This window comes from Mus caroli, unplaced genomic scaffold (genome assembly GCF_978045245.1).
Source record: "Mus caroli unplaced genomic scaffold, Mus_caroli_1 scaffold_15, whole genome shotgun sequence".
NCBI classification, from domain to species: Eukaryota; Metazoa; Chordata; class Mammalia; order Rodentia; family Muridae; genus Mus; species Mus caroli.
Genome location: NW_028227270.1, coordinates 1,907,063 through 1,932,131, shown reverse-complemented (window position 1 = coordinate 1,932,131; position 25,069 = coordinate 1,907,063). Strand labels below are relative to the sequence as shown.

At 41.0% G+C, this 25,069-nt stretch overlaps 1 protein-coding gene across 4 annotated transcripts; it reads left to right on the top strand.

Annotated features, from left to right (window-relative positions):
- Nucleotides 1–1,091: 1,091 nt before the first annotated feature.
- Nucleotides 1,092–24,474, top strand: CUNH5orf34 (chromosome unknown C5orf34 homolog). 4 transcript variants are annotated; one of them, XM_085830799.1, is made up of 14 exons: nucleotides 1,092–1,392; nucleotides 3,219–3,291; nucleotides 4,031–4,261; nucleotides 4,600–4,689; nucleotides 7,707–8,353; nucleotides 10,285–10,386; nucleotides 12,204–12,327; nucleotides 13,217–13,308; nucleotides 14,322–14,391; nucleotides 16,060–16,230; nucleotides 17,781–17,875; nucleotides 19,509–19,604; nucleotides 22,819–22,859; nucleotides 24,088–24,474. In XM_085830799.1, the coding sequence occupies exons 3-14, from the start codon at nucleotides 4,061–4,063 to the stop codon at nucleotides 24,276–24,278; spliced, it is 1,920 nt and encodes a 639-aa protein (XP_085686925.1). In that variant the 5' UTR covers nucleotides 1,092–1,392; nucleotides 3,219–3,291; nucleotides 4,031–4,060; the 3' UTR covers nucleotides 24,279–24,474. The 4 variants fall into 4 exon arrangements, with proteins under 4 accessions (XP_085686925.1, XP_085686927.1, XP_085686926.1 ...); XM_085830801.1 differs by lacking the exon at nucleotides 3,219–3,291 and having other exon boundaries at nucleotides 1,092–1,326; XM_085830800.1 differs by lacking the exon at nucleotides 3,219–3,291.
- The last annotated feature ends 595 nt before the right edge of the window (nucleotides 24,475–25,069 follow it).

The window sequence follows — 25,069 nt, the reverse complement described above, 5'->3', positions numbered from 1 at the left end:
ATTCCTAATAAAGCTGTTTTGTTTGTTTGTTTGTTTTTAAGAAAAAGTTGCCTGGAGATTTTTAAATTTAGAATCAGCAAATTTCTTCGAGTCTGGTTCCATCCATAATGACCTGGCCATACTACCTCAGGCCTCCTTCCTCCCTGATCATGCTTCAGCCCCTTAAAGAGACATCATCCTTCCCTTGGACTGCTTGGAATTGTAACACAGAGCCTTGACCTTTGCTTGTACTTAGCAAGTACCTATTTAAAACTCCAGATTTGGAGCTCTGGCCATATGGATAATGTCCTTGTGGAGAGATCTGCCCACCCTTGCTCTGAGCTCACGATCATACTGAGGGCAATAGGCAGCACAAGGAGGTCTGCTTTACTACCAACAGTGTCTTGTGGAAACACTGTCTATAATCTGAATGCAATACTATTTCTCTTGGCAGTAAATAAGAGGCTACTGTTGGGCGCTGGGCAGGGTGAAGCACGTCTTTAATCCCAGCACTAGGGAGGTGGAGGCAGACAGATCTCTGAGTTCAAGGCCAGCTGGGTCTACAGAGCGAGTTCCAAGACAGCAAGGTTTACACAGACCCTGTTTCAAAAACAAACTAAACAAAACAAAATCCAAAAAACTCAAACCTCAGATTTTAGTGGAAGTATTTTCTCAGACTATATTCTCTCAGATCGCTGTGTTTTTAGTTTAGGAACACTCATGACTAATAGGATATTTTGTCCTCCCTGTCATTCTCCAATCCCCATCCTGACCCCAGTGAATTGGGCTAATCCGCAGCGTACATTGCTGATGTCGTACGCATGTCTAATGGCAATAGATTAAGAATTAGAAGACATTTTCTGGCACTTCTTAAAACAAGTGGTCTTTGTCTTCGATTACTAAAACTCCGCTAACACCTATCCTGTATTAGTGTTGCCTGGTAAGGCTGGTGTATAATCCTAATCCCCACGGAAACTCGGCGCTTCCGTATGGACATGGAACACCCAATACGTAGAAACCAAAGTCCAACCCGGAAAACCGGTCTTTTCCGGAACTGTTCTTTGCAATGGAAGAGGCGGGACTTCCGGCTTCACTTTTCCGGAGACCGCCCCTTCCTCTCGGTGCGGGAGGTTCAAACTGCTGCCTCGCTTTGTGTTTTGTTTGTGTTTTGGTCCTCGCGTCGCCGATGCTGCCCCAGAGGACTGGACCGGTGTTTCAATCGAAACACTTCTTGTATCCATGTTTTTCCGTAGATGAAATGCTTCTCGGTAGTTAATAAATTACGGAAGGAACCGTGGAGAAGCAGTACGCAAACAGCACAGTTCGTGTCACTTGAGCAAAGTAGAGGTAGGTCGGAGGCCGAGGTTGCCCTCCCTTCGAGGTGGAAAACAACTTCGCAGCCCACAACCGCCGGTGAGTGTCGGAAGTTTGGCGGTGGTCTTGCTGAGGGTGTTTTCCCGCCCCCTTCTCTTTCCCCGGGTTTGTTTTGAACAAAACAAAACAAACGAGCCTTCAACATGCTGAGGAGGGTTTTCGGTTCGTTGTCCCCCAGACCTAATGTGTTGAATGGTGAGAGTGCAAACGTGAATAAAACGATGCAAAGCACCAATTTGCTCTTAAAATACCAGGTAGAGCTATGCGTGTGTGCACATAGGTCTCTTCGTCTGTAATCATGGTATTTGCTTATTGGCGTTGCAAGGATTTAAACAAGTGACGTAAAACACTTACTGTGGTCTTACTTGTGGGAAGTTAACCCGTGACAGCAATATAGAGATGCACTGAAGACAGAAGAAATGGGAGAAAGATTAGTTTGTAGGAAATAAGAGATCATCTTCCAACAAAAGGAGATAAAGGGCCAAATTCAAGCGAGATTTTAAAAAGCAATAGAAAGCTAGTTACAGGCAGAAAGCATCGTGATGACAGTGGTGTCATCAACGCATATCGTGAACTCAAGGGGGAGAATTTAAATATTTATTCTTTCCGTATTTGATGGAAGTATATTTATCTAACAGCTTTCATCGCCTAGTACTATTTGAGGTCCCAGTGATACATTTGTAAATAAGACAGGAGAGATCCATTTTGTCTGAGTTTCTATCCTGGTGGGAGGTACTGATAAAGTCTATGAGGACAAAAGATATGTTAGGATAGAAATTATGGATGGAGTAGTTTAGCTTAGGTGATAAGGTTGGGCCTTTGTGCAAGTGGTATTTGTGTTGAGATGTGAGTTCTGATGAAGAGTTTGTGATATGATAAACAAGGAGATGACAAGCTAGACAGAGAGAACAGGACAAAGATCCTGAGATGGGAAAGACCTTCTTACAAGAGCAATCTCTACAAAGCCAGTGTGATTAAAGTGATCAGAACTAGGAAATTAGGAAGTGACATTTGGAGAGAGTGGTGGGCTAGCCTGTGTGGCCTATGCAGGCTGTAGTGTAGGTCTATTGATCTAATTCTGTGTGCAAATGACTAGGATTAATGGGCTCCAGCTAAAGAATGGATTTAGGAGATGCTGCAAAAGTCTGCTTTTGGTGGGAGTGCTTTTGTTGTAGTTTAATCAGATTCTGTTTCTCTATGGAACAAAGACGTAGAAGTCTATGCTGCTACCGGTAGCCTGAATTATGTGTACCTTATTTGCATATTTAAAAAACAAAACAAAAAAAGGATGAGGATGAAAGTAACCATCGTTATTAGGCAAGGTCTCGAAGAATCTTTGATTTAAGTAATCAATAAGAATGATTAACAACAGAGATGGCAGTAGAGAAGAAACCCTTACTAACCTAAAGTGGGGTTGCAGGAGGATGGAGGGACGAGTTTGGGAGAGGGGACAATCTACAACTTAGTCACAGACCGAGTAGGTCTAGTAGGATGAGGTCTGAAGACATTAGTACACAGACATTGATGGCCATTGTGGATGGATTAATGCCAGTGGAAAGGCAGAGGAGAAAGCCAGTGTAATAGCATGAAGATTAGTAAGAGGTCCTAGCAAGGAGGGGGTTTACTGTACTTTATTGATAGGAAATTGACATGAACTCAATAGTATTGTCTCTGAACAGTGTTCAGTTGTTGTTTTGGACAGGTGAGACTGATAATACAGGAGACAGGGTTTGTGTTAGAAAAGAATTAACATTCACAAGATTTACTGGGACCTTACAAGGCGGCTTTCGTAGTGCTAGGCACTGTCATGGGTATTTTCTCACTTAAACCTACGGCAGTCCTGTGCAACCCGCTCATTTTTACAGATAGCAGACATCCCTAAGCAACTGCCTAGCAAAGAGTGGCGCATAAACGAAGCCCTCCACCACCACTGCACAGGTATGGAAAGCATAGTAAAACCAGTCATTTTGGTGGTAAGAAATGAAATAGAAGAAGTGAGAATACATTGAAGAGACTGGATTAACTACTTGCTTAGTTCCGGACTGGGGAACAGTCTGTTCTGACATTTGTATATTTTCATGGTCTTTTCCCTTAAGCTTAACAGTTTCTTTTGGCCTGTGGTTTGCATGTGTTAACACTGATTTGCTATGTTTTTATTTATTTTATTTTTATTTATTACTATTACTGTATGTATGTATGATGGATGAGTGCAGGCGTGCATATTTTTGCTACAACTTTGTTCTCGCTTTTCCACGGTGAATTCCAGAGATGCAGTTCAGTTCATCAGGCCTGCATGCCAAGCATCTTCACGTGCTGAACCATCATGCCTGCCCAAATTGCTATATTTTTCTTACCAAAGTATAATTGGTTTATCTGAAATGAGATGCTCAGCATATCAGACACCAATTTAAACTTGAGGAACAGTAAACCACAAAACGTTTGTGATTTTGTGAGCTGTCCGCACCTCCCAGGTTAGGCTTTGACCGTGTATGAGTAAAGTCCTCAGGATTACTCAAGGCGGTTTGTTAAGGAAGTTTATTTTAGATCCTAGAGGTAAGAGGATACCCGGTGGCGGGTGTGTTGCCCTGTGTTCTTAGGAAATGCGTGTGTTTAGCTTGACAGAACTCCTGAGCCTTAAGCACACTGCCTGTGCTCCTGTGTCCCCATCCCCCCACAGTCCATGCTGAGAAGGGCGGCATAGCCAGGCATGGGAATGGCAGCCGAGGCGCGAATGGTGCTCTATGAGGATGATTCCGTCCAAGTGCACTACGCTTGTGGGTCCACGCTGCAGCTCTCTCCTTGCGGCTCTGAATTTCTCTTTGAAAAGGCACTTCCTCCCTCAACACATCCTTTAGAACAACCAGAGAGAATCCGTCAGCGGACACACTTTGTTATTAGCAACTACCGAGTAAGTAATACCACAAAAGAATATGCTTGTCTATCTGTCTGTCTATTTAATCTTTTTTCAAATCTTTTTTTTATTTTTTATTTTTTGAGACATAATTTCTCTGTGTACCCCGGTTGGTTTGGAACTTGCTTTGTAGACCAGGCTGGCCTCGAACTCACAGAGTTCTGCCTCTGCCTCCCAAGTGTTGGGATTAAAGGCATGCTTCACCACTGCCAGGCTAAAAGTGTTCCTTTTAATACCAGCCAGTGGTTGAAGCTGCTGGGATGTAAAGGGAGCTAGGACACTGGACTTCTGTCATTCCAAACTGATTTTCAGATATTTTACATTTCTTTTTATAGGAGCAACTACAGCGAGCCCTAGATTTTCGAAACTCTTCAGCTACATGCCCTTTTTTATCTGAAAGCATCATACCTCCTGAAAGAAAAAAGGTAATTTTTGTTTCAAACCACATTTTTATGAGTAATATTTGGGCACAGGTTAATTAAACAGATGGTTTAGCACTTAGTAAGCACGTGCTATAGGGTGAATCGGCCTCTGTGCTCACCAGACTAAGGAACGTAGAAGCTGCATTATTTCAACTTACGTATTTTATCTCCTCGACATTTCCTTTATAGTTTAGGACTATAGCATTGCAGATTTGTGAGTTTTTTTTGGTTTTTTTTTGGTTTTTCAAGACAGGGTTTCTCTGTGTAGCCCTGGCTGTCCTGGCACTCACTTTGTAGACCAGGCTGGCCTCGAACTCAGAAATCCGCCTGCCTCTGCCTCCCGAGTGCTGGGACTAAAGGCGTGCACCACCACGCCCGGCTTCGACTTTTTAATTATCATATGTCTCAGTTTTAAGCATCATACAAAGTCTAGTAAACTGTGTGTGCCTGCTAATGTATATATAAGAAGATATGAGTCTAGTCTGCTTCTTCTGATGCTGTGATAAAAGGTTGGCCAAAGGCAACTTGGGGAGGAAAGGATTTATTTCAGCTGGTAGTTTTTCAGTCTATCCTTGAGGGAAGCCTGGTAGAATCTAAAGCAGACACCATGAGGAGCACTGCTTACAGGCTCGTTTTCTCTGGTTTGCTTAGCTACTACCTTTTGTATATAATCCAGGCCCACCTGCCCAGGGATGGTATCCACTACAGAGGGACATGCTTCCCCCCATGAAGCAGTAACCAACCAAGAAAATGCCCCACAGACGTGTCCAGACCATCATGGAGATTTTTCCTCAGTTGATGTTCCGTCTTTACCAGGACTCAATTCCTGACAAAAACCTAGGCAGCCCAATACACAATTATGTATAAGTATAAAATGTTTACTCTTGTTTATATTGTATTTTGGGGAATAATAGTAAATTCATTTACTAAGACTATGCACTAGGAACTAGAACCAATGTTGAAAATATTTAAAGGCTGAGACAAGAGGATTATCTGACCTCCTAAACTTGAAACACACATGGGCAGTGTAATTAGATCCTGTTTCCAACAAACCAAAAACTTCAGTGGTACCAGTGTGGCATGGGTAGTAGTTCCCAAATACCCATCCTTTGTGTAGACGAACTGTGTTTCAGAGAGTTTACCTGATTTATCTGTGAAATTTTTCAAAGTGACGAAGTTAGGGCTTGAGCCTAGTCCATCTGCCTCTTGGTACACAGGCGAGAACCCAGGACCCCACACATGACAGGAAGGCACTTCACCACTGAGCAACACCCACAGCTTGGGTGCCTGTTAATTACCCTCTACTGCTTCTAATGCTCTCTTGCCTCCTTACTGAGCAATTTCATATTGTGTTGTGGCTGTTTTAATAGTTGTTGTTTTTTTTTTTTTTTTAAAGATTTATTTATTATATGTAAGTACACTGTAGCTGTCTTCAGACACTCCAGAAGAGGGCGCCAGATATTGTTACGGATGGTTGTGAGCCACCATGTGGTTGCTGGGATTTGAACTCTGGACCTTCGGAAGAGCAGTCGGGTGCTCTTACCCACTGAGCCATCTCACCAGCCCCTGTTTTAATAGTTTTGTATCTGTTTATATTATGGTGACAGAACAACTGAGATAAACAACCTTAAGGAGGAGAGATTTGTTTCCTGTTGCAGAGGTCTTTAGTACGAGCTCATTTGGCTCTGTCACCATTGGCTGAGTCTAAAGCAGACCATTGTGGTGGAGAATGTAGGGTGAAGCAAAGCATAGTGGCCAGGAAGCAGACGGGGTGAGAAGGGGACAAGGGAGAAGCTAGACCCTTCGATGGCTCTCCCTCAGACACCCACTTCCTCCAGACAGACCTAGCACAGTCCATTCATCTGAGAACTCTTAAGTGGATTAATCCTTTGTGGACACTTTTGTTTTCATGGTACAATTTCCTCTCAGCAGCGCCACCAGCTGGAGACCGCACCCTTAGCATCTCCACCTCTGTGGAGGATACCTCGCATCCACACCTTAGCAGGCAGATGTTCTGAGCTATCACTTACTCCACAGGGCTTCTTCCCAGCGTCTTTTGAAGGACTTCATTCATTGAAAGGGGGTTTTTTGCTGCTGATGCTGTAGTGTGGCCACTAGACTATGAGAGCTTCCCTGACCCTCCTTACATGGGTTAACCATCAATTGCTGCCCCTAAGATGAGTATTCTGACATGGATGGCTCTGTAAAGAGGCTCTCTTGACAACAGCTTTAGTAAAGTTAAGGTTTAATAAAGATGGAAGGTGAAGTGTTGAACTATATCCAATAATTGATCACAGTACTGGTGTGTACAATATGGCGGATTTCTTGTTTGAAAAAGCAGATAGAGTTTTGAGTGTTTTGAGTGTGCTCTTTAAAGTCAGCTTACTTTTGAATATTTAAATTGTGTGAAATGACTTTTAAAGCCACTTGGAATGTATGTTAGGCCACAGGGTGCTGGCTGCCTTCTAGGGCAGGTGATTCATGTGAATTTTCAGTTCATCTGGTAATTCCAAAGCTACCCTAAACAATAATTCTGACCTTTCTCCCATGTCTCCCAACACATCCGTTCTCTGTGTTGTCTCAGTGACTTCTACACTATTTCTATAGCATGTAAGCTCTATTGCTTTTATATAGCATAGTCAGCCCAGGTTCTCCTTCATCCCCTTATGGCTGCTCTCCTTCACAGTAGGTTTTTGGGATGAGTGGTCTGCAAATCCATGTCTCCCTAACTCATTGAACATTCTAAATCAAAATAAGTTTGTGCTAATCTTCTTCCTCTTTGTGTGCGTGTGAGTGTGTGTGTGTGTGTGTGTGTGTGTGTGTGTATTTCTAAGAGAAACACTATTAGCATCCAGTATTGTCTGTAAAACCATATGTTGACTCCAGTTTTCATTTTTCTAGGTGGTAAAAACAAAAGTATGAAAACTCTTCCTTATTCTCTTACATAATACTTTTAATATCAAAAGTATAGAAAAATTGAACATTAATAGAAAATAACATTTTTTTCCCTCTCAATTCAGCATATCTTCATTGATTTCTCGGAAGTAGAATGGCCCAGCCTTGACAGAGATGACTGCATCACGTACTCGGAGAGTGGCGTGGTGAAGATAACATCCCTGGATGGACACGCGTACCTTTGTCTGCCCAGATCTCAGCATGAATTTACAGTACATTTTTTGTGTAAAGTGAGCCAGAGGCCAGATTCATCTGGCATACTATCCGAAACACAGAATCAGGACCCCAAAAATAAACTAGTTGAGAAGACCAGAAAAGTCTGCAGATGTGGAAATTTATCAGGACAAAGATTAAGGGATAAAGAAAACGAACCTCATTACCAGATCTTGAAATCTAAAAACGCTTCAGTGAACATATGCTGTGTGAATGACACTGAGGGGAGACGGGAGCTTCCTTCCCTGAGCACGAATCACAGATGTGTGTACGCATGGGTAAAGCAGGCTTGGTCTGTTGCCTCCTGTCCAGAGGAGTGGAAATACCCTCTGTCTTTAGCACTTCGTTTTTATAACAAAGTTCGTGTTGCATCAGAAATTGATGCAGATTTCCCTGCAAGTAGCATTGTGACTTCTGACAGTCCTGAAGAAAGAGGAACGGAGGTTTCTGTCCTTCCCAGGGCCTTGTTACTCAGCTGCCCTGCCCCACACATGCACAGGTAAAGCAAGAATGGTTTGTTGCAGAGAGCAAGGTTGGGACAACTTGTCCTTACCCCAAGCGTCACTTGGTTTTTGTTCTGATTCTGGTTTTCTGAGACAAGGTCTCACTATGTAACCTTGACCTCTAATTCATAGAGACCCTCCTGCCCCTGCCTCCCAAAAGTGCTGGGGTTAAAGGCATGAGCCGCCACACCTGGCCACATCTGCTACTGTTCTTACTTTCAGTTCATTTACTTAACTGAAATCTTTAATTTTAAGGGATAGTAAATCATTTCCCAAGCAAAGATGTTGGCATTTCCTACTCTGTTAGTACACTGTCTGGGGAAGGTTAACTCTACACTAGATTCTTCATTAGGTGTAATACACAGCAAACTAAAACTGAATCACTCCTTAGTGTAGAGTAGCAGCTCATGAAGGCCACTGTCCCTAAAAGGCTCATTAAAGTACAGAAGAGCAGGAGCCTGCTCTGAGCTCTTTGGGAGAAAGCTGAGAGGGGAGTCTATGTCTGGTCACTGGAGCCCATGACCCCACTGCGAGAGCATGGACCTGCAGAGTTTTGATTATGGCTTCTTTGATATCAGCCCAAAGGCTACCCATATTTAGTTAACTGACTAAAGGTCTGTCCTTTTTCAAAGGGATTCAGTATATGGAAACCTCTTCATGGCTAGTCAAAAACTTGTCATTCACAGATGAATAATAGTTAAAATTTTGCAACACGAACTTTGTATAAATGACACAGTAACTTTTTTGTCAAGTAACATTTACAAAATACTTACTGTGAGACACTGGTGTGCTTCTGTGTTGGGTGTAGTAACCCTGTGACAAGAAGTACTGTGATCTTTTGTAGAAGAAACCTGAGATCCAGAAATAACGAACTCCGGCAGCTTACATCGCTAGCACTTGTAGAATTGAAAGTTGATCCTAGGTTGTCTCTGTGTACACTTAAAGTTTTTGAGCTTGCCATAAATATCTAGTTAAAACTGGAAATTCCAGTTATTGACAGAAGAGGTTTTTAGGCTCCTAAGTTAAATGTTTCTTCACCTAGATTTAGGTTGAAATCCATTTTCCTTAACAGGGCTCATCAGGTTTTCCATGTTCTGCTTGCCTCCTTCGCCATAGTCCTCACCTCTGCCATCTTTCCTGTCCGTGACTTCCCTGTGCTTGTGAACTTGTGGTCACTCGGCCTCTCCTTCCCTGCTGCCCCTGCCCTGCTTTTTGCTCCAGTAGGAGTATTACACACACACACACACACACACACACACACACACCCCTCCTTCCCTTGTCTCATCTTAAGCCTTACTCTTTGGGGTACTCGTTTCACCAATTATTGATAAGTTAGGTCATATTCATGCCCAAGGCACTCATTGGCTCCCTCTCTTTAGACTTGGTGATTACTACACTGTCACATGGGAGGTCTCCATTGGGGGCAGAAGACACACCTGCTTTGGGGGAAGTTAACTTCTTAGTGTGTTGATGTCTGGCCTAGCGTAGACGTCTCACGGAGGATTTGTTGTCTGAATTCGGGTTCAGGTTTTTTTTTTTTCCAAGACAGGGTTTCTCTGTGTAGCCCTGGCTGTCCTGGAACTCACTCTATAGACCAGGCTGGCCTTGAACTCAGAAATCCGCCTGCCTCTGCCTCCCGAGTGCTGGGACTAAAGGCGTGCGCCACCACGCCCGGCCTTCAGGTTCAGTTTTAAAGATTAGGAAAGCTTTTAATTGTATAGCTTGCAGAGATCCATTAATGAGGCTACTGAGAACTACTGTAAAGATACACGGCAAAGCGGGACTTGCTCTGAAATGTCTCTAGTGCCCGTTGCATTGTGGTTTCTTTGATCTGGTGAGTAAGGCACTGTGGCGGCACTGCTTTGTTGACTTGATGGCAGCTATTTTGAAGAAGCAGAGTTAGTTCTCATAAGTTGACTTTTCACAGGTGGAACTTCTGTGACTCACTTTTACAGAGACAGCCCGATGCAGAAGAGTTTTCCTACCCTGAGCTTGTGAAGGTGGTGTGGTATCAGGGTGTTACATACAGGTAAAGCCCCTTCCCATCTTGAACCGGAGTTTTGTTAGTTTACAATTAATTTATTTTATGTATACAAGTACACTGTAGCTGTCTTCAGATGTACCACAAGAGTGCATCGGATCCCATTACAGATGGTTGTGAGCCACCATGTGGTTGCTGGGAATTAAACTCAGGACCTCTGGAAGAGCAGTCGGTGCTTTTAACCACTGAGCCATCTCTCCAGCCTGTTTGTTTATTTCTTAACTCACAGTGGGAATGAGACTATACTTGCAAACCGATTCTTATAAACAGTTTTGCTGGGTCAACTGGGCTGCTGTGTTTTATCTTTACTTTTACAGGTCACAAAACTAATTTTGTTAGTATGCATAGAGGTCTTATGACTCATGTTAGCCAAGTTTACAAGACTACGTGACAGCTACCAAGCCACTGAGATTCGGACTTGCTACCGAATGGAATGTACCAGAGGCTTAGGGTGTCCGCTGGACCTGAGAAGGTCTAGTCGTGTTACCTAGTGAATCAACCTAAGGGTGACTCAGTCAAAGAAAGTCATTCCTTTCCTGGCTGCTCTAGGCCACCACTACTCCACTGAATTCTCCCTTCCCTATAACAGAGTTACTGTCTAGTGACAGGACACAGTGTTGGCCAGATGCGGTCTTCTTTCCATGACTAATGCTAAAAAGCATACCTGGTGGGTTTTGGGTGCCAGAGGCTTTCCTGTCTTGTATGAAGACCCGTGCTCTCGGACAGTGGGTTTTTTGTTTTTTGTTTTTTGTTTTTTTTTTTTTTTTTTTTTTTTGGTTTTTCGAGACAGGGTTTCTCTCTGTAGCCCTGGCTGTCCTGGAACTCACTTTGTAGACCAGGCTGGCCTCGAACTCAGAAATCCTCCTGCCTCTGCCTCCCAAGTGCTGGGATTAAAGGCGTGTGCCACCACCAGTGTATTTTTTAAAATTGCATTTATTTTTTTCTGGGGCTGGCAATACATGTGTGCTACGGCATGCATGTGGAGATCAGAGGACAACCTCTTCTTCCACCCTGTGGGTCCCAGGAATTGAGCCATCTCATCAGGCTTGACAGCAAGTGCTTCTACCTGCTGAGTCACCTTGATAGCCCCGACAAGATATGAAAGACATATCTTTTATATCTGTTCCAATAAAAGTAATTTCCAATAAAAATATTTTTCAGTAATTGTATATGGAATGCTCAGATTATACCTGGCTAGCACATGTGTAATTGGTCACATTTTACATGGATAGTTAATCTCATCCATCAGGTATTGATTACACCAGTTATATTTATTGAAGAATAATCTTTTTTTTTATTTTTTTTTAAAGATTTATTCATTTATTATATATAAGTACACTGTAGCTGTCTTCAGACATACCAGAAGAGGGAGTCAGATCTTGTTAAGGATGGTTGTGAGCCACCATGTGGTTGCTGGGATTTGAACTCTGGACCTTCGGAAGAGCAGTCGGGTGCTCTTACCCGCTGAGCCATCTCACCAGCCCCCGAAGAATAATCTTATTTTCAGAACCTAGAAGTGTGGTGTTTAACTTGTATGTATCAACGTTGCTTTGGCGACTCTATGTACCAGTCGCTGTGGTTGGCTCTGGAGATATGAAGACAGTATTCTGAATTCTAGAAGCTCTGAGCTTAGTTGTTGATATAAACACAGAAGGCACTTCATTTGTTCTCTTTCTCTTCAGTTCAAAAATACCCACATTTCTGGTTTTGATTTGTTGTTTTTTGGGGATTTTATTGTCTTAATGATTGCTTTAATGCACACATTAGTCTTAATTAGAAAACAAACGTTTATTTCTCTACCTTAGGCTTACCCATAAAAATGTAAACTCAATAGAGATTTTTCCTGGAGACGGATCGGTTTTCAAGTCAGAAGGGGCTCATTTTGGTAACTATTTTACATATTATCCAAGTCAAGAAGAATCAGAAGAGGTAAGCTAACTATGAAAACTCAAGAGTTGGTATAAAGCTCTTTTTAAAGTCATAGTATGGAAAACGTGCTGTCTATATAACATTACTTCCCTCTGCTCCAGGGAGAAGGCAGCGGGGGAATTGAACAAAAGGCAGTGCTTATATAGGATTTCTTAGGGGCTGGAGCTTTTGAGGTAGACATTTCCAATTTGAGGATTGGTGGGATTTCAAGGCCTGAGCTTGTGGAGCTCAGGGATTGGTGGGTGTTTTTTCCCTTTCCCTGCATTCAGCCCATGGATTCGGGTGGGAAGTCTTTCCTGACTGCAGCCTGGTTTTGCTGGGGCACCATCTCTGTGGGGCTGCTGGGAGCTGGGGTTATGGGGAAGGAGGTGTTGCCACCTTGGACAGCTTTGTAAGGGACAGCTCCTGCTGAGCAGGAAATGAGATGCCCCTGTGAAGGCTGCAGGCTGAGGAGATGTGGCTGTGCTGCCATTTAGACAGGAGTTGCCATTTTTGACAGCTCCTGCCAGGACATCTTATCACAGCTGTAGGCTAGGACAGGAAGAAGGGGCCAGCCTCAGCTTTTGCTTAGAGACCACAGTCCTTACCAGGAGATAAGAGCCAGACAGGAGAATCGGTCCCTCACCTGGCATCCTAAAAGTCATGTCTCTGTCTGCCCTGCCTAGCCATTGGCTGCCAGCAACCTTATTTTCCAATCAGAACCAACCGGGGGCAGGGTCCCTCGGTGTCGGATTCTCAGTAAATCCGGGTCTTGGGGGACCCAGATTAACATAATACAAACAGTCATGGGTGCATGTATACATACCTCAAAGAAAAAGTAGTTAAATAATGAGGGTCAAATTTATTGAGATTTTGTTTGTTTGTTTGTTTCCTTGTTTTAAACTTTCAGAGAGACGAGAAAACTTACTCTGTAAATAACCTTCCTCCAGACAGACCAGGAAATTTCTTCTCTGTACGTTCTCTGATTAAACAGGCAACCAGGTGAGTTATGATACTCATCTCGTACATCTGAATGCCTTGATGTGTTTCCTCTGATTAAGGGTAGGATTAAGGCTGGTACAATGGGAATATGTGTCTTTGCTACAAATCTGACAAGTTTTCTAGTCTCACAATTTAAAAAATTTTCTGTGTCATTACAAGAGCATTTCTGGCTATGAAATTTATGGAGAAACTCCATATAGTAAGTAAGCAGGTCCTGAGAGGGACTAAAGTGCGGTTCTCTGGATAAGTGTAGTGTCCCTTATGGTCGCTACAGTCAAGGTGACGATTTGAGGGGACATTTGCAATTTTCCCACTTTCTTATTTTCAGAGTAATGAAGTTTTATGAGTGTACTAAAGATTAAGAATAGCTTGGTTCTTTATTTCACCTCTTTTTAAATTCTTTTGATTAAGAAAGCACAATAATGAATTTAATCATTTGTTTTTATGAAATTATTTGTAAACAATATCCAAATCAATTAGCAGGCTCAGAAATTACTGTTTCATTTCCTACACATAGTTGACTGCTTTTTTGCCATCTTTAGACTACACTAAAGCCTTGGACATGTGACTCTGTCACCTCTTTAGAATATCTGAGAAGCAGGAAGGCACTTGCTGTGTAGGCCGAGTAGCCTGAGTTTGATCTGTTGAAGCCACATAAAGGTGGAAAGAGGCAACTAAAGCCGTGGAGTTTCCTCGGACCTTTACACACGCGCCTGCACACTCGCACACAGCGGTGCACACACACAACTAAGTAAACAGTTTTAAAAGAGCACCTGAGAATTATCCATGGCATTCCTTCGTTGTTAAAAGGCCGAGGAGTAGTCTTAGCTGGCTACGTTGAGGGCAGAAGGCGGTGACAGTGAGTCACCTTCCTGGGAGTTGCCATAGTCATCTAAACTATAATGTGGCATTCAGGATGTTGCTAAAACATTGTACCACAGAACTGGGTGTTCTGAAATACTGGAAAATGTCATTATTTACAAACACTTAGGGAATATTTTTCATGTTTCCAGAATTCTTCAACATTGTGCCAAGATAAGGCTTTCACTAGGCCACAACTACCGTGTGTGCTGCTGGAAAATGGTATGTGAAAGGCAAGCTTGTTAGTTGTCTTCTTGTTAGGATTAATACTTGCACATTCAAACTGCTTTTGTGTAAGTCATGTGAGAAAGTCTTTGTAACTTTGTTTATTCAAGAAAATACCTACCTTGATCCAGGTACAGTGGTGCACACCTTTAGTTCCTGCACTTGGAAGGCAGATGAAGACAGATCTCTTGAGTTCAAGGACAGCCTGGGCTACACAGAGGAACCCCGGCTTAGTTGTGGTTTCTATTGCTTAGACGAAACACAATGATCAAAAACAACCTGGGAGCAAAGGGTTTATTTCACTCACAGTTCCACATCACAGTTCCTCCTCAGAGGCAGTGAGGGCAGGAACTCAAGCAGGCCAGGAACCTGGAGGCAGAGGCCATGGAAAGACCCTTCTTACTAAATTGTTCATCATGGTTTTCCCAGCCTGCTTTCTTATAAAACCCAGGACCGCCTGCTCAGGGGTAGCCTCACCCACAGTGGGCCACATCTATCACTAATTAAGAAAAAGCAGGTCTTATAAAGACATTTTCTCAATTGAGGTTCCCTTCTCTCTGATCATTCAACTTGTGGCAAGTTAACATAAAGCCAGCCAGCATTAACCCTGTCTCAAAAACCTTAAATAGAAAAAAGAGAGAGGGAGAGGGGAAGAAAGAATACCTACCTCATAGACAGGTTGGGAAACCCGGCTTCTACTGTAGCCTTTAAGTCCCAGGCGTTGCGGATATGGCAGATGTTCTGTCACTTAGGCGTCCCTTGTGTCCCTGTGCTGTACTTTCTGTGTCCTAGATACTTTCTTTATCTACATAAGCTCTTACCCCCACCGTGTAGGGATTTGAGCCTGGCTTAGAACGCGCCAGTCACACACTCTTATCACAGAGCTATGCAAGCTTCCCCCACTCCTCCCCCTTTGGTTTTTTGGTGCAGAATATTGATATGTAGCCTGGGTTGGCTTCAAACTTGAGATCTTCCTGCCTTAGCCTGCCAAGTGCTGGGATTACAGGTGTGTGCCACCATGCTCAACCGATTCTTTCTTTGTTTTTGTTTTAAAGATTTATTTATTTATTTATTATATGTAAGTACAGAAGATGTCAGATCTCGTTACGGATAATTGTGAGCCACCATGTGGTTGCTGGGATTTGAACTTAGGACCTTCAGACGATCAGCCAATGCTCTTAAACACTGAGCCATCTCTCCAGCCCTCTTTCTTTGTTTTAATGAGGAGGGAGAGATGGGGATTGTTCAAATTTTGAGTTTATGTAAAAGTACTCTCAATATAAATCATAATAGTATCATATTTTACCTTTTTTACAAATGTAAAAGTAAATTCATTAATTCTGCCTTAGAGGAAATGACTCTCAGACATTGATTTCTAAATCCATATTCATTTGATTATCGACCAATATGCTATTATAATTCATAATTTTTGCCTATGTAAAGTTCATAGCAGAATGGTAGCTTACAGAGATATAAGAACTTAATCTTATTAGTTAGACAGTTTTGGCTGTGCAATTCTTGAAAAGATAAAATATGGGTAGGAGTTCTGTATAGTACTCAACATTTGAATAAGACACTTGAGTTGCTTCAGAGTTCATTAATAATTATTGAAATCTTTTTCGTAGAAAGCTCTGTCTTATGCTATCTTTGTTTACTTGGTTTTAGGCACCTGGAGTAAGTGTTAGCAGTATCCTGCCCGTGCTTCTGAAGGAATCCCTCATCCCAAGCATGGGGAGATTCCTTGCCTACTCCGATGACAAAGTCCATGCTGTCTTTTTGGATGGCGTCACAGTAACGATGAATTGGAATCTCAGCTCCTCTGCTGAGAAGAAACAAGTGAGTCTGCCTGAGATCCCCAAACCCCTAATGCTACAAGGCTTAATTCAGTTCCTCATGCTGTGTGGACCCCTAACCATAACAGTATTTCTGTTGCTTAACTATAATTTTGCTCTGATATGAGTCATAATGTAAATACCTGATATGCAGGATAGGCGACCCCTGTGTGGTCACAACCCACAGACGGAGAACCGTTGCCTAAGACTGAAATCCATTTATTACACCCAGTAAAATTTATTATACAGTGTTTGTAATTGTCACCTATGAGACACCATTTTGGTATTAGATAGTTGTGTACATTATATATTATTAATGTCAGGATAAACGTTATCTCCTCAAATGTTATTTCTTTATTACAAATACATCCAAGATCCTATAGTCTAGATTTTTTTTCAAATCTAATACATTATTCTTAGCTATGGTTTGTCAATTATAGTCTAAATATATCCTGATTGGTTACTTATCTACAGGAACTAGAACAGAAAACAGTACTACATTATCTTTCCTGTGTATTTATGTGTACCTGTGTGAGTTTATGTGCAGTGCGTGGAGGAGCTCTTGGGATCAAGAGAGAGGATCTGAAACCCTAGAATTGGATCACGGGCAATTACGAGCCACCATTTGAGTTCTAGAGACCAAACTTTTGTTGTTGTTGTTCATTAGAAATTTATTTTTTTTCCTATTACTTCTCTTATTTTCTTTCTTTTTCCTTTTTTTTAATTAGTTCATTTTCTTTATTTACATTTCAAATGTTATCCCCTTTCCTGCTTTCCCCTCCGAAAACCCCTGGCCTTATCCCCTCCCCCCTCTCCCTGCGTACCAACCTACACACTCCCACTTCCTGGCCATGGCATTCCCCTACACTGGGGCATAGAGCCTTCACAGGACCAAGGGCCTCTCCTCCCATTGATGACTGACTAGGCCATCCTCTGCTACATATGCAGCTGGAGCCATGAGTCCCACCATGTGTGCTCTTTGGTTGCTTGTTTAGTCCCAGGGAGCTCTGGGGATACTGGTTAGTTCATATTGTTGTTCCTCCTATGGGGCTGCAAACCCCTTCAGCTCCTTGGGTTCCTTTATTGAGGACCCTGTGCTCCATCCAGTAGATAGCTGTGAGCATCTACTTGTGTATTTGTCAGGCACTAGCAGAGCCTCTCAGGAGACAGCTATATCAGGCTCCTGTCAGTGGGACCAAACTTTTTAAATCTAAAATCTTGTCAAGAGGCTCAGTGAATTTCCTAGCAAACATTAGAAAAGTATAATAAATAAAATGTATGACAAATAGTGGTGTGTTTGTATGTATTTGTGTGTGTGTGTGTGTGTGTGTATGTGTGTGCACATTATAACAAGAAAGATTGGCATTCTTACTCTCTGATAACTATCTCTGTAGGTGATGACTTAAACATACCACAAGCCATTTAAAGTAGTCATTAAATTCTCAAAATAAAACTTAAATGATTCATCTACTCCTTTATTCTTTAATAGGTTGCTAATGTTTTAGCTCTTACGTCTAGAATGATAACACTTGCCTCTTCTTTTTGCTTCTTAAGGTAGATCAAGGGCTCAGCTTCGGTTGGTGCAGATTAACTTTTCCTGATGGACAGGATCAGTTAATTCCAACTGAACACCCTGGAGCATATGAAAGGTACATCAGAGCAATTTTATCTTCATGTTCTAACTGGTGGAGTGTAAATAAAATTTAAATCTTATATGCAGTTTTAGTTTTTCTAGATTTCAGAGTTTTCAAGTATACTGAAATTTAACATAATGAAATAAATCAAGTCAGCTTTAAACATTTGTTTGCACGCAAGTGGTTTTTTTTCAAAATAGTATGTTTCCAGCATGTTCTGACTTGCCGTGGAGAGTAGAATGCCGTCAGTTGTATTAGCCAGTTATTCTAACTCCTTAATGGAATTGAAAGAGAGGTAGTTTACAAATGACCACAAATGAAGTTGTATGTTTTCAGAGATGGTTAAAATCTAGCTGATGGTTATTCCTAAATGAGACGATGCTTAAACTGAGTTTTTAGGAATATACCTTTCAGTTAATATAGCTCACTGTTAGTCACAGTTAATGTGACTCTATCTGTAGGAGTCCTAACATGACAGCAACCTGACCTGTCAGCGCCCACAGACTGCTTGTTCAACATCTTGAAATTATTTTTCTGGTGGATGGCCTCATTTTGGTCCAAATGCTCCAACATTTAATTGCTATTTTATTTATTTATTTATTTTTAAATATATTTATTTATTTATTATATGTAAGTACACTGTAGCTGTCTTCAGACACACCAGAAGAGGGAGTCAGATCTTGTTACGGATGGTTGTGAGCCACCATGTGGTTGCTGGGATTTGAACTAAGGACCTTTGGAAGAGCAGTTGGGTGCTCTTACCTGCTGAGCCATCTCACCAGCCCCCTAATTGCTATTTTAAACAATTTCTCTCAAGAAGATAGCACATTTAGCAAATGTTTTAATGATTGTTCTGTCCTGTCAGTTGAGATCATTCAGTTTTTAAACTTGTTTCATTAAGTTACATTTCATCATATGGGTGTGTGTGTGTACATGTGTGCGTGTACTTGTATATGCGTGTGTATGCTCTAACAGACATTTCTAAGTTTAAATTTTAGTAGGGAAATGCTTCCATAAATTGTGTAAATATATTTTCATAACAAGCTTAAGGGATTTGACTTTACTTGGAAAAGCTAAGAAGAAAAAGTTGAGATGTTTACATTTGAGCTTTCAATGAAGTACAAGTATTCCTTTTGTGTTTTTATTTAGATGTTTTCTTTTATAATATTATGAATATAGGTAAAATTATTTTACTCTTTATGAGTAATGTAAAAAATGTGGCTTCCTCTGTGTCTAGTGAATACAATTAAGAAAAATTTATTGCCTCATTTAAAACTTTTCTTTGTTTTTTTTTCCAAACTGTCTTATTGATTTGTTTTCATTTCTTACATATTTGTAGAGAATGTACAAATTTAGGCTAGAAGTTTAGCTAGATAGTAGAGCATTTCCTCAGCATTGACCAAGATCTGGTTCCATCCCCAGCATACAAGGTGGAGAAAAATTCATTAAAAAAAACTTAAAGCCAGGTGTGGTGACACACCCTGTAATTCCAACACATGTCAGGATCAGAAGTTCAAGGTCATTTTTTACTACATAGTAAGCTAGATCCCAAGTATTGTTTTATGATGATTCATTTTTATTATTATACATATTAACTATATAAATTAATGGGCTTTCCTAACAAATCTTTGTGATGTGTTCTTTCCAGATATGTGACATCAGTAATATCATGGTGCAGAGGACTAACACAGACTAGCCCAAGACAGGTGCCCACACATCTCTCACCTGCCCTCAAAGAAAACTGGTATTTATATTTCTTACATATCTGTAGAGAATGTACAAATTTAGGCTAGAAGTTTAGCTAGATAGTAGAGCATTTCCTCAGCATAGACCAAGATCTGGTTCCATCCCCAGCATACAAGGTGGAGAAAAATTCATTAAAAAAAACTTAAAGCCAGGTGTGGTGACACACCCTGTAATTCCAACACATGTCAGGATCAGAAATTCAATTCACAGAACTTACCCTGTGAATAAGAGCCAGTACTTAAAAATTAATATGGTGGTTTGAACAAGAATGACCCACATAGGCTCATATATAAGGAAGTAGCATTATTTGAAAAGATCAGAAGGATTAAGAGGTGTGGCCTTGTTGGAGGAAATGTGTCACTAGGGCATAGACATTGGTGTTTATGCTCCAGCTACTGCTCCAGTGTCATGACCCTGTGTGCTGCCATGTTCCCTGCTGCAATGACAATAGACTAAGCCTCTGAAACTATAAAGAAGCCCCCAATTAAACGCTTTGTTTCATAAGATTTGCCTTGGTCATGGTATCTCGTCACTGCAATAGAACAGTGACCAAGACACAAGGGCTGGTAATACGGTTCAGTGGGTAAAGGTTTACTGCTTAGGATGATGACCTAAGTTCAGTCCTCAGAGCCCGGTGTAAAATCTGAGTTGTCCTCTGCCTGCATACAATGCAGGCAGGCAGGCAGGCACACACACTCACACACACACACACAATGAATAAATGTAAAAGCAAGTAGCAAACGGGAAACCCTGAAGCTTTTTTTTTTTTTTTTCTTTTTTTTTTTTTTACCCAAAAAGCCTTTTGGTTTTAAACATATTCAACTCATAAAATGTTTTGTAGTAATATAAGCTTGAAAATAACTTTAAAAAAAAAAGATTTATTTATTTATTAAAAGTACACTATAGTTGTTTTCAGACACACCAGAAGAGGGCATCTGATTTCATTACAGGTGGCTGTGAGTTACCATGTGGTTGCTAAGATTTGAACTCAGAACCTTTGGAAGAGCAGTCAGTGCTCTTAACCATTGAGCCATCTCTCCAGCCCTGAAAATAACTTGCTTCTTTAAAAAATACTTGTTTTTATCTGATGTACAGAAAACACTGCGTTGAAAATTTTATATCAAAATGAGTGATTCTTTATCTGTGGTAAATTAAAAATTTTGTGGAAATTTTAGTATTATTAAAGAAAATTTAATACTATGTAACATACATTTTTAAAAAATTGATTTCAAATAATTTCTGTCATATTAAGTCTGAAATTAATTAGCAAATTAAGCAAGTATTTTAATCTCTCAGGAGACTAGGCCTGGGCTCCACACAAATGTTTAAGGGGTGTCAGACTTCAGGAGTAACTTGAGCAGAGACAGAAAGCATCATTCAGGCCTGGAGAGAAGTCAGCAGCTGAGAGCACTGGCTGTTCTTGAATGACACAGTTTCATTCCTAGCACACGTATGGCAGTTCACAACCCTCCGTAACTCCAGTTCCTAGGACCTTATGTCTTCTTCTTCTCTCCACACATATGCAGGCAAAATACACATACACATGAAATAGATTTTCATTTAAAAAAGAGTTTTTGGCCTCTGGAGACAGTGAGAAGATAGTTTTTCAAGAGCAGATAGTATCTGCTAGAATATAAGTTTTGATGGATTAAGACTGATTTTATAATAAATAAAGAAGTTCACATGGGATGAAAACACAAGTTCATAAGTGGAAAAATAATTGGAAGGTCATTACCAACTATTACCACTGAGTAAAATCTTAGCAGACTGGAAAAGGATACCAAGAGCAATTGAAGAACATATTTTTTTTTAAGATTTATTTTTATTTTTAATTATGTGTATATTTGTGTGCCTATCTGTATATATGCACAAGTGCAGGTCAGCCTGAGAAAGCCAGAGACATAAAATCTCCCAGAGAGGGAATGCAGGCAGTTGTGAGCTGCTAACATGGGTGCTAGGAGTGAAAGAAGATCCTCCACAAGAGCTGTCTGTTCTTTTTTTTTTTAAGATTTATTTTTTTTATGTATATGAGTACACTGTAGCTGTATAGATGGTTGTGAGCCATCATGTGGTTGCTGGGAATTGAACTCAGGACCTCTAGAAGAGCAGTTGATGCTCTTAACTGCAGAGCCATCGCACCAGCCCACTGTCTGTGTTCTTATCCAGGAATTTGCAGTCCCAGGAACCTGCTTTGGAAAGCTCCTTCTGGGATCAGATCCAGGGTGTTATGAATCTTAGGGAAATACTTCACTGCCGAGCTATAGCACAAGCCTAATTCATGAGCTTTTAAAGAGTAAGTTGTAAGGTATCCCAGCGTACGTAACAGGATAATGTACAGCCAGAGACACACGCATATTAAACCTGAGTTATATCCTATGCCCGAGTGAATACTTGTTAGATTAAATCAAATGAAACAGTAGATGTGATTTTAGTGTGCCTGCCTTTACACCTCCACCTTGCAGATCCCCCATCCTTCAGTCTGTTTCACAGCAGGGAAGTTCCTCAACGCAGTTAGGAAGAAGGGAAATTGCATATGATTATAGAACTGATCACTAACTCAGAGGATGAATGGGGTTTTTGTTACTGCTATCTTGTTTACATAAAAACTGAAAGAGGTAACTGCTGACATATTAAGTAATGAAGCCCAGCATAGTGGCAAATGCCTTAGGCCCAGCACTTGGAAGGCAGAGGCAGGCAGGCAGGTCTCCATGAGTTTGAAGCCAACCTGGTCTTTATGAGTTCCAGGTCAGCCACAGTAAGACCCTGTCTCAGACAAAAGTGACAGTGCAGTTGGTGACACAACTGGGTGACGGCTGGCTATGAGAGACAGCTTCACTCCCCAGACATCTCCCCCATCCTCTGTCTCATCCCAGAGCTCACATTGAATGTGCTTTGAAGGAAGAAAAGAGATCACACAGGAAATAGTTCTCTAAATTGTATTTCAGCATTTTTTATTTTACCTTACCATCATTAGCTTATTGATTCAACTTCTTAGTAACTTAAATAAAAGGGTTTTTTAGACAATGCCCTCATTAATTTTTCAGAGGTAGTCAAGCTGTGGTATTTGTATAATGTTCTGACTCGGGGACGACAAGCTAGGACATTCATGTTAGGGGCTCTGCTTGTTATTATCCTCGTGCTTCTTGACCTCCTGCCTTCCTGTCATGTGTGGTAAGAGCTCATATTCCTTTGTCATCCTTTATCCTCCATAGGTCTGTTGCTTCTGAGCTTGAGAAAATACAGAAATTTAACTGTATCCTTTTACGAAAATATATCATCCTTCAGAAATAGTCCCATTTCAGCCAGGGCTGAGTAATGACTGTTTTATGACTATGAGTCTATCCATACATGTTGCTGAGTTGTTAAGTCAGATGATATCTAAGATATTTTCTTGTTATGTTAACACTTATACTTTTATGTTTGAATTGGGTAAAGAATGGTGAGCTAGGGTTAAAGTCTCTTTTGGAGACATTTTCTCTAATATATAATTATAATTTAAATTATAGCTGTTGAAAATATATCTGTAACTTTATTATGAACCCTTCCATCTCAATTTATTTTGTCATTTTTATTTTCTGTAATCTTACTGTTGTGTGACATTTCCTGGGGAAATTTGATCCTTCATTTTTTTCACCCTATATAGGACCAACAATAGACCAAAGAGACAATTCTGCCCACATCCAGCACAGTGAACTGAGGAGTTTCCTAGGGTTACTTAGAGGAGTCTGGTTGCAGGGATCTTTACAGAAGCATAATGACTCAAAGGCAGCTATCCCCTAAAAGCTGAGGTTGTCTGACAACCCATAAAACTGCATCTCAGGAGTTCCCTGAACAACCTACAAGTAGTTCACCTACTCAAAGTAACCTCTCCACAGCAACAGTTAGTGGTTATAGGGCCTTGGCAAGGGACCTTGACAATGTTGTAACTTTTAGGAGCTTCCTGAGCCTTGTAAGATTCATATGCTTCCTGGGCAGTGTGTGTTTTACCTACTTCAGAGTCCTGTGAACTCCCTCTTTCCCGCCAGGAAGGTCTGTTTCAATTGAGAAAAAATAGTTATATATTATATATAACCTTACTCAAATAATAAATTAGTTCTGTAAGAGAAGTCAAATTTTCTTTTATCGTAGATATTTGTTAATTTAAAAATGCATCATTCATTGTTTATAACTCTATCATCCTACCCTTTCCCTTTTTATTTTCTTAACAAATGTAGGTTAAGAAATATTACTGAGGTTTTCTTTCCTTTCCTATTAAACTGCCATCCAGACACACATCATTTCTCACTTTTCCTGCACTATGACGGATGTCCTCATCCATAAGGGGTAGACTCCATAAACTCCAAAGTCCCAGTGCTGTCAAGAATTCAGTAGATATTCCTTGCAACTGAGAAATATTATTTTCACACCAAAGCCAAGCTTTCTGAAAATCAAACCATGTAATGAAAAACTGTGAGGGAAATCACCTTAACTAAGTCATTTAGGGCTGTTGGAAAACAGTGGTGTCCTCAACCTAACTTCTAGCAAGAATGAGCAGTGTTCTGGTTACTGTAAATCAGGATCTTCAGAAACCTTGCTAGAAGCAACTAATGAAGAGAGGGTATCAGTAGCATTAAAAAGAACTTCTGAAATCCTTCAGGATATTGACCATCTTCTGTCATTCTCTAGAAAGTGAAAAATGAAAGTATTACAAAACCTGAAGGACGTTTCAAATTACTAGTATGGAATTGCTACAGACCCAAGAAATTGCAGATGTTACTTCTGCAGAATGATTGTGCAGAACTGACTTCACTTTGATTGTATTTTGCTCATCTTGTAAATTTTAGTGTTTGTGTGTGTATACATTTTTAAAATAAAGAACAGTTTTGAAATTTTGAACTATTTCATTTCTTACATCACAAGTATACATAGAAAGTTATATGGTTTTGCTGTTTTTCTCATGGAGTTTGTTAATTCCTAATTTTCTTTATTAATGTGCAGGATTGTACCTTGGGCCATTTGCTATTTAATCTCTCCAGTAGAGGAAGCATAGCTATGCCCTTCCACCAACCTTGAGCAGGCTAACCAGACCTCCCCTACCAAACTATAAAAAGCAAAGCTGTATATCAAAAAAGAAAAGTGACCAAAGCAATCCTGTTGCAACCTAAATGATACAGGCTAGGTGTCCAGATCCGGTTTGTTTTTCTCTGTTCAAACGCAGGAACTCTGAAGCCCACAAAGGGCAGCAGAGCAATCTCATGCCACAGACAGACCCAGCAGTTGGAGAAAAGTGTTTACTGGGGGTGAGGAAACACATGAGGCAGAGGCTCAGAGGAAAAAGACCCCCCAAAACCAGAGCAGGAACTCAGGAAGCAGGAAAGCCGGGTCTCAGGAGGGTAGGGGGTGTTTAAAACCCCCTGAAGAGTCTTTCTCCCCTTGACGGTTGGTCCACAACAGTTCTTGTCATGATCCAGCCTTGAACTTGGG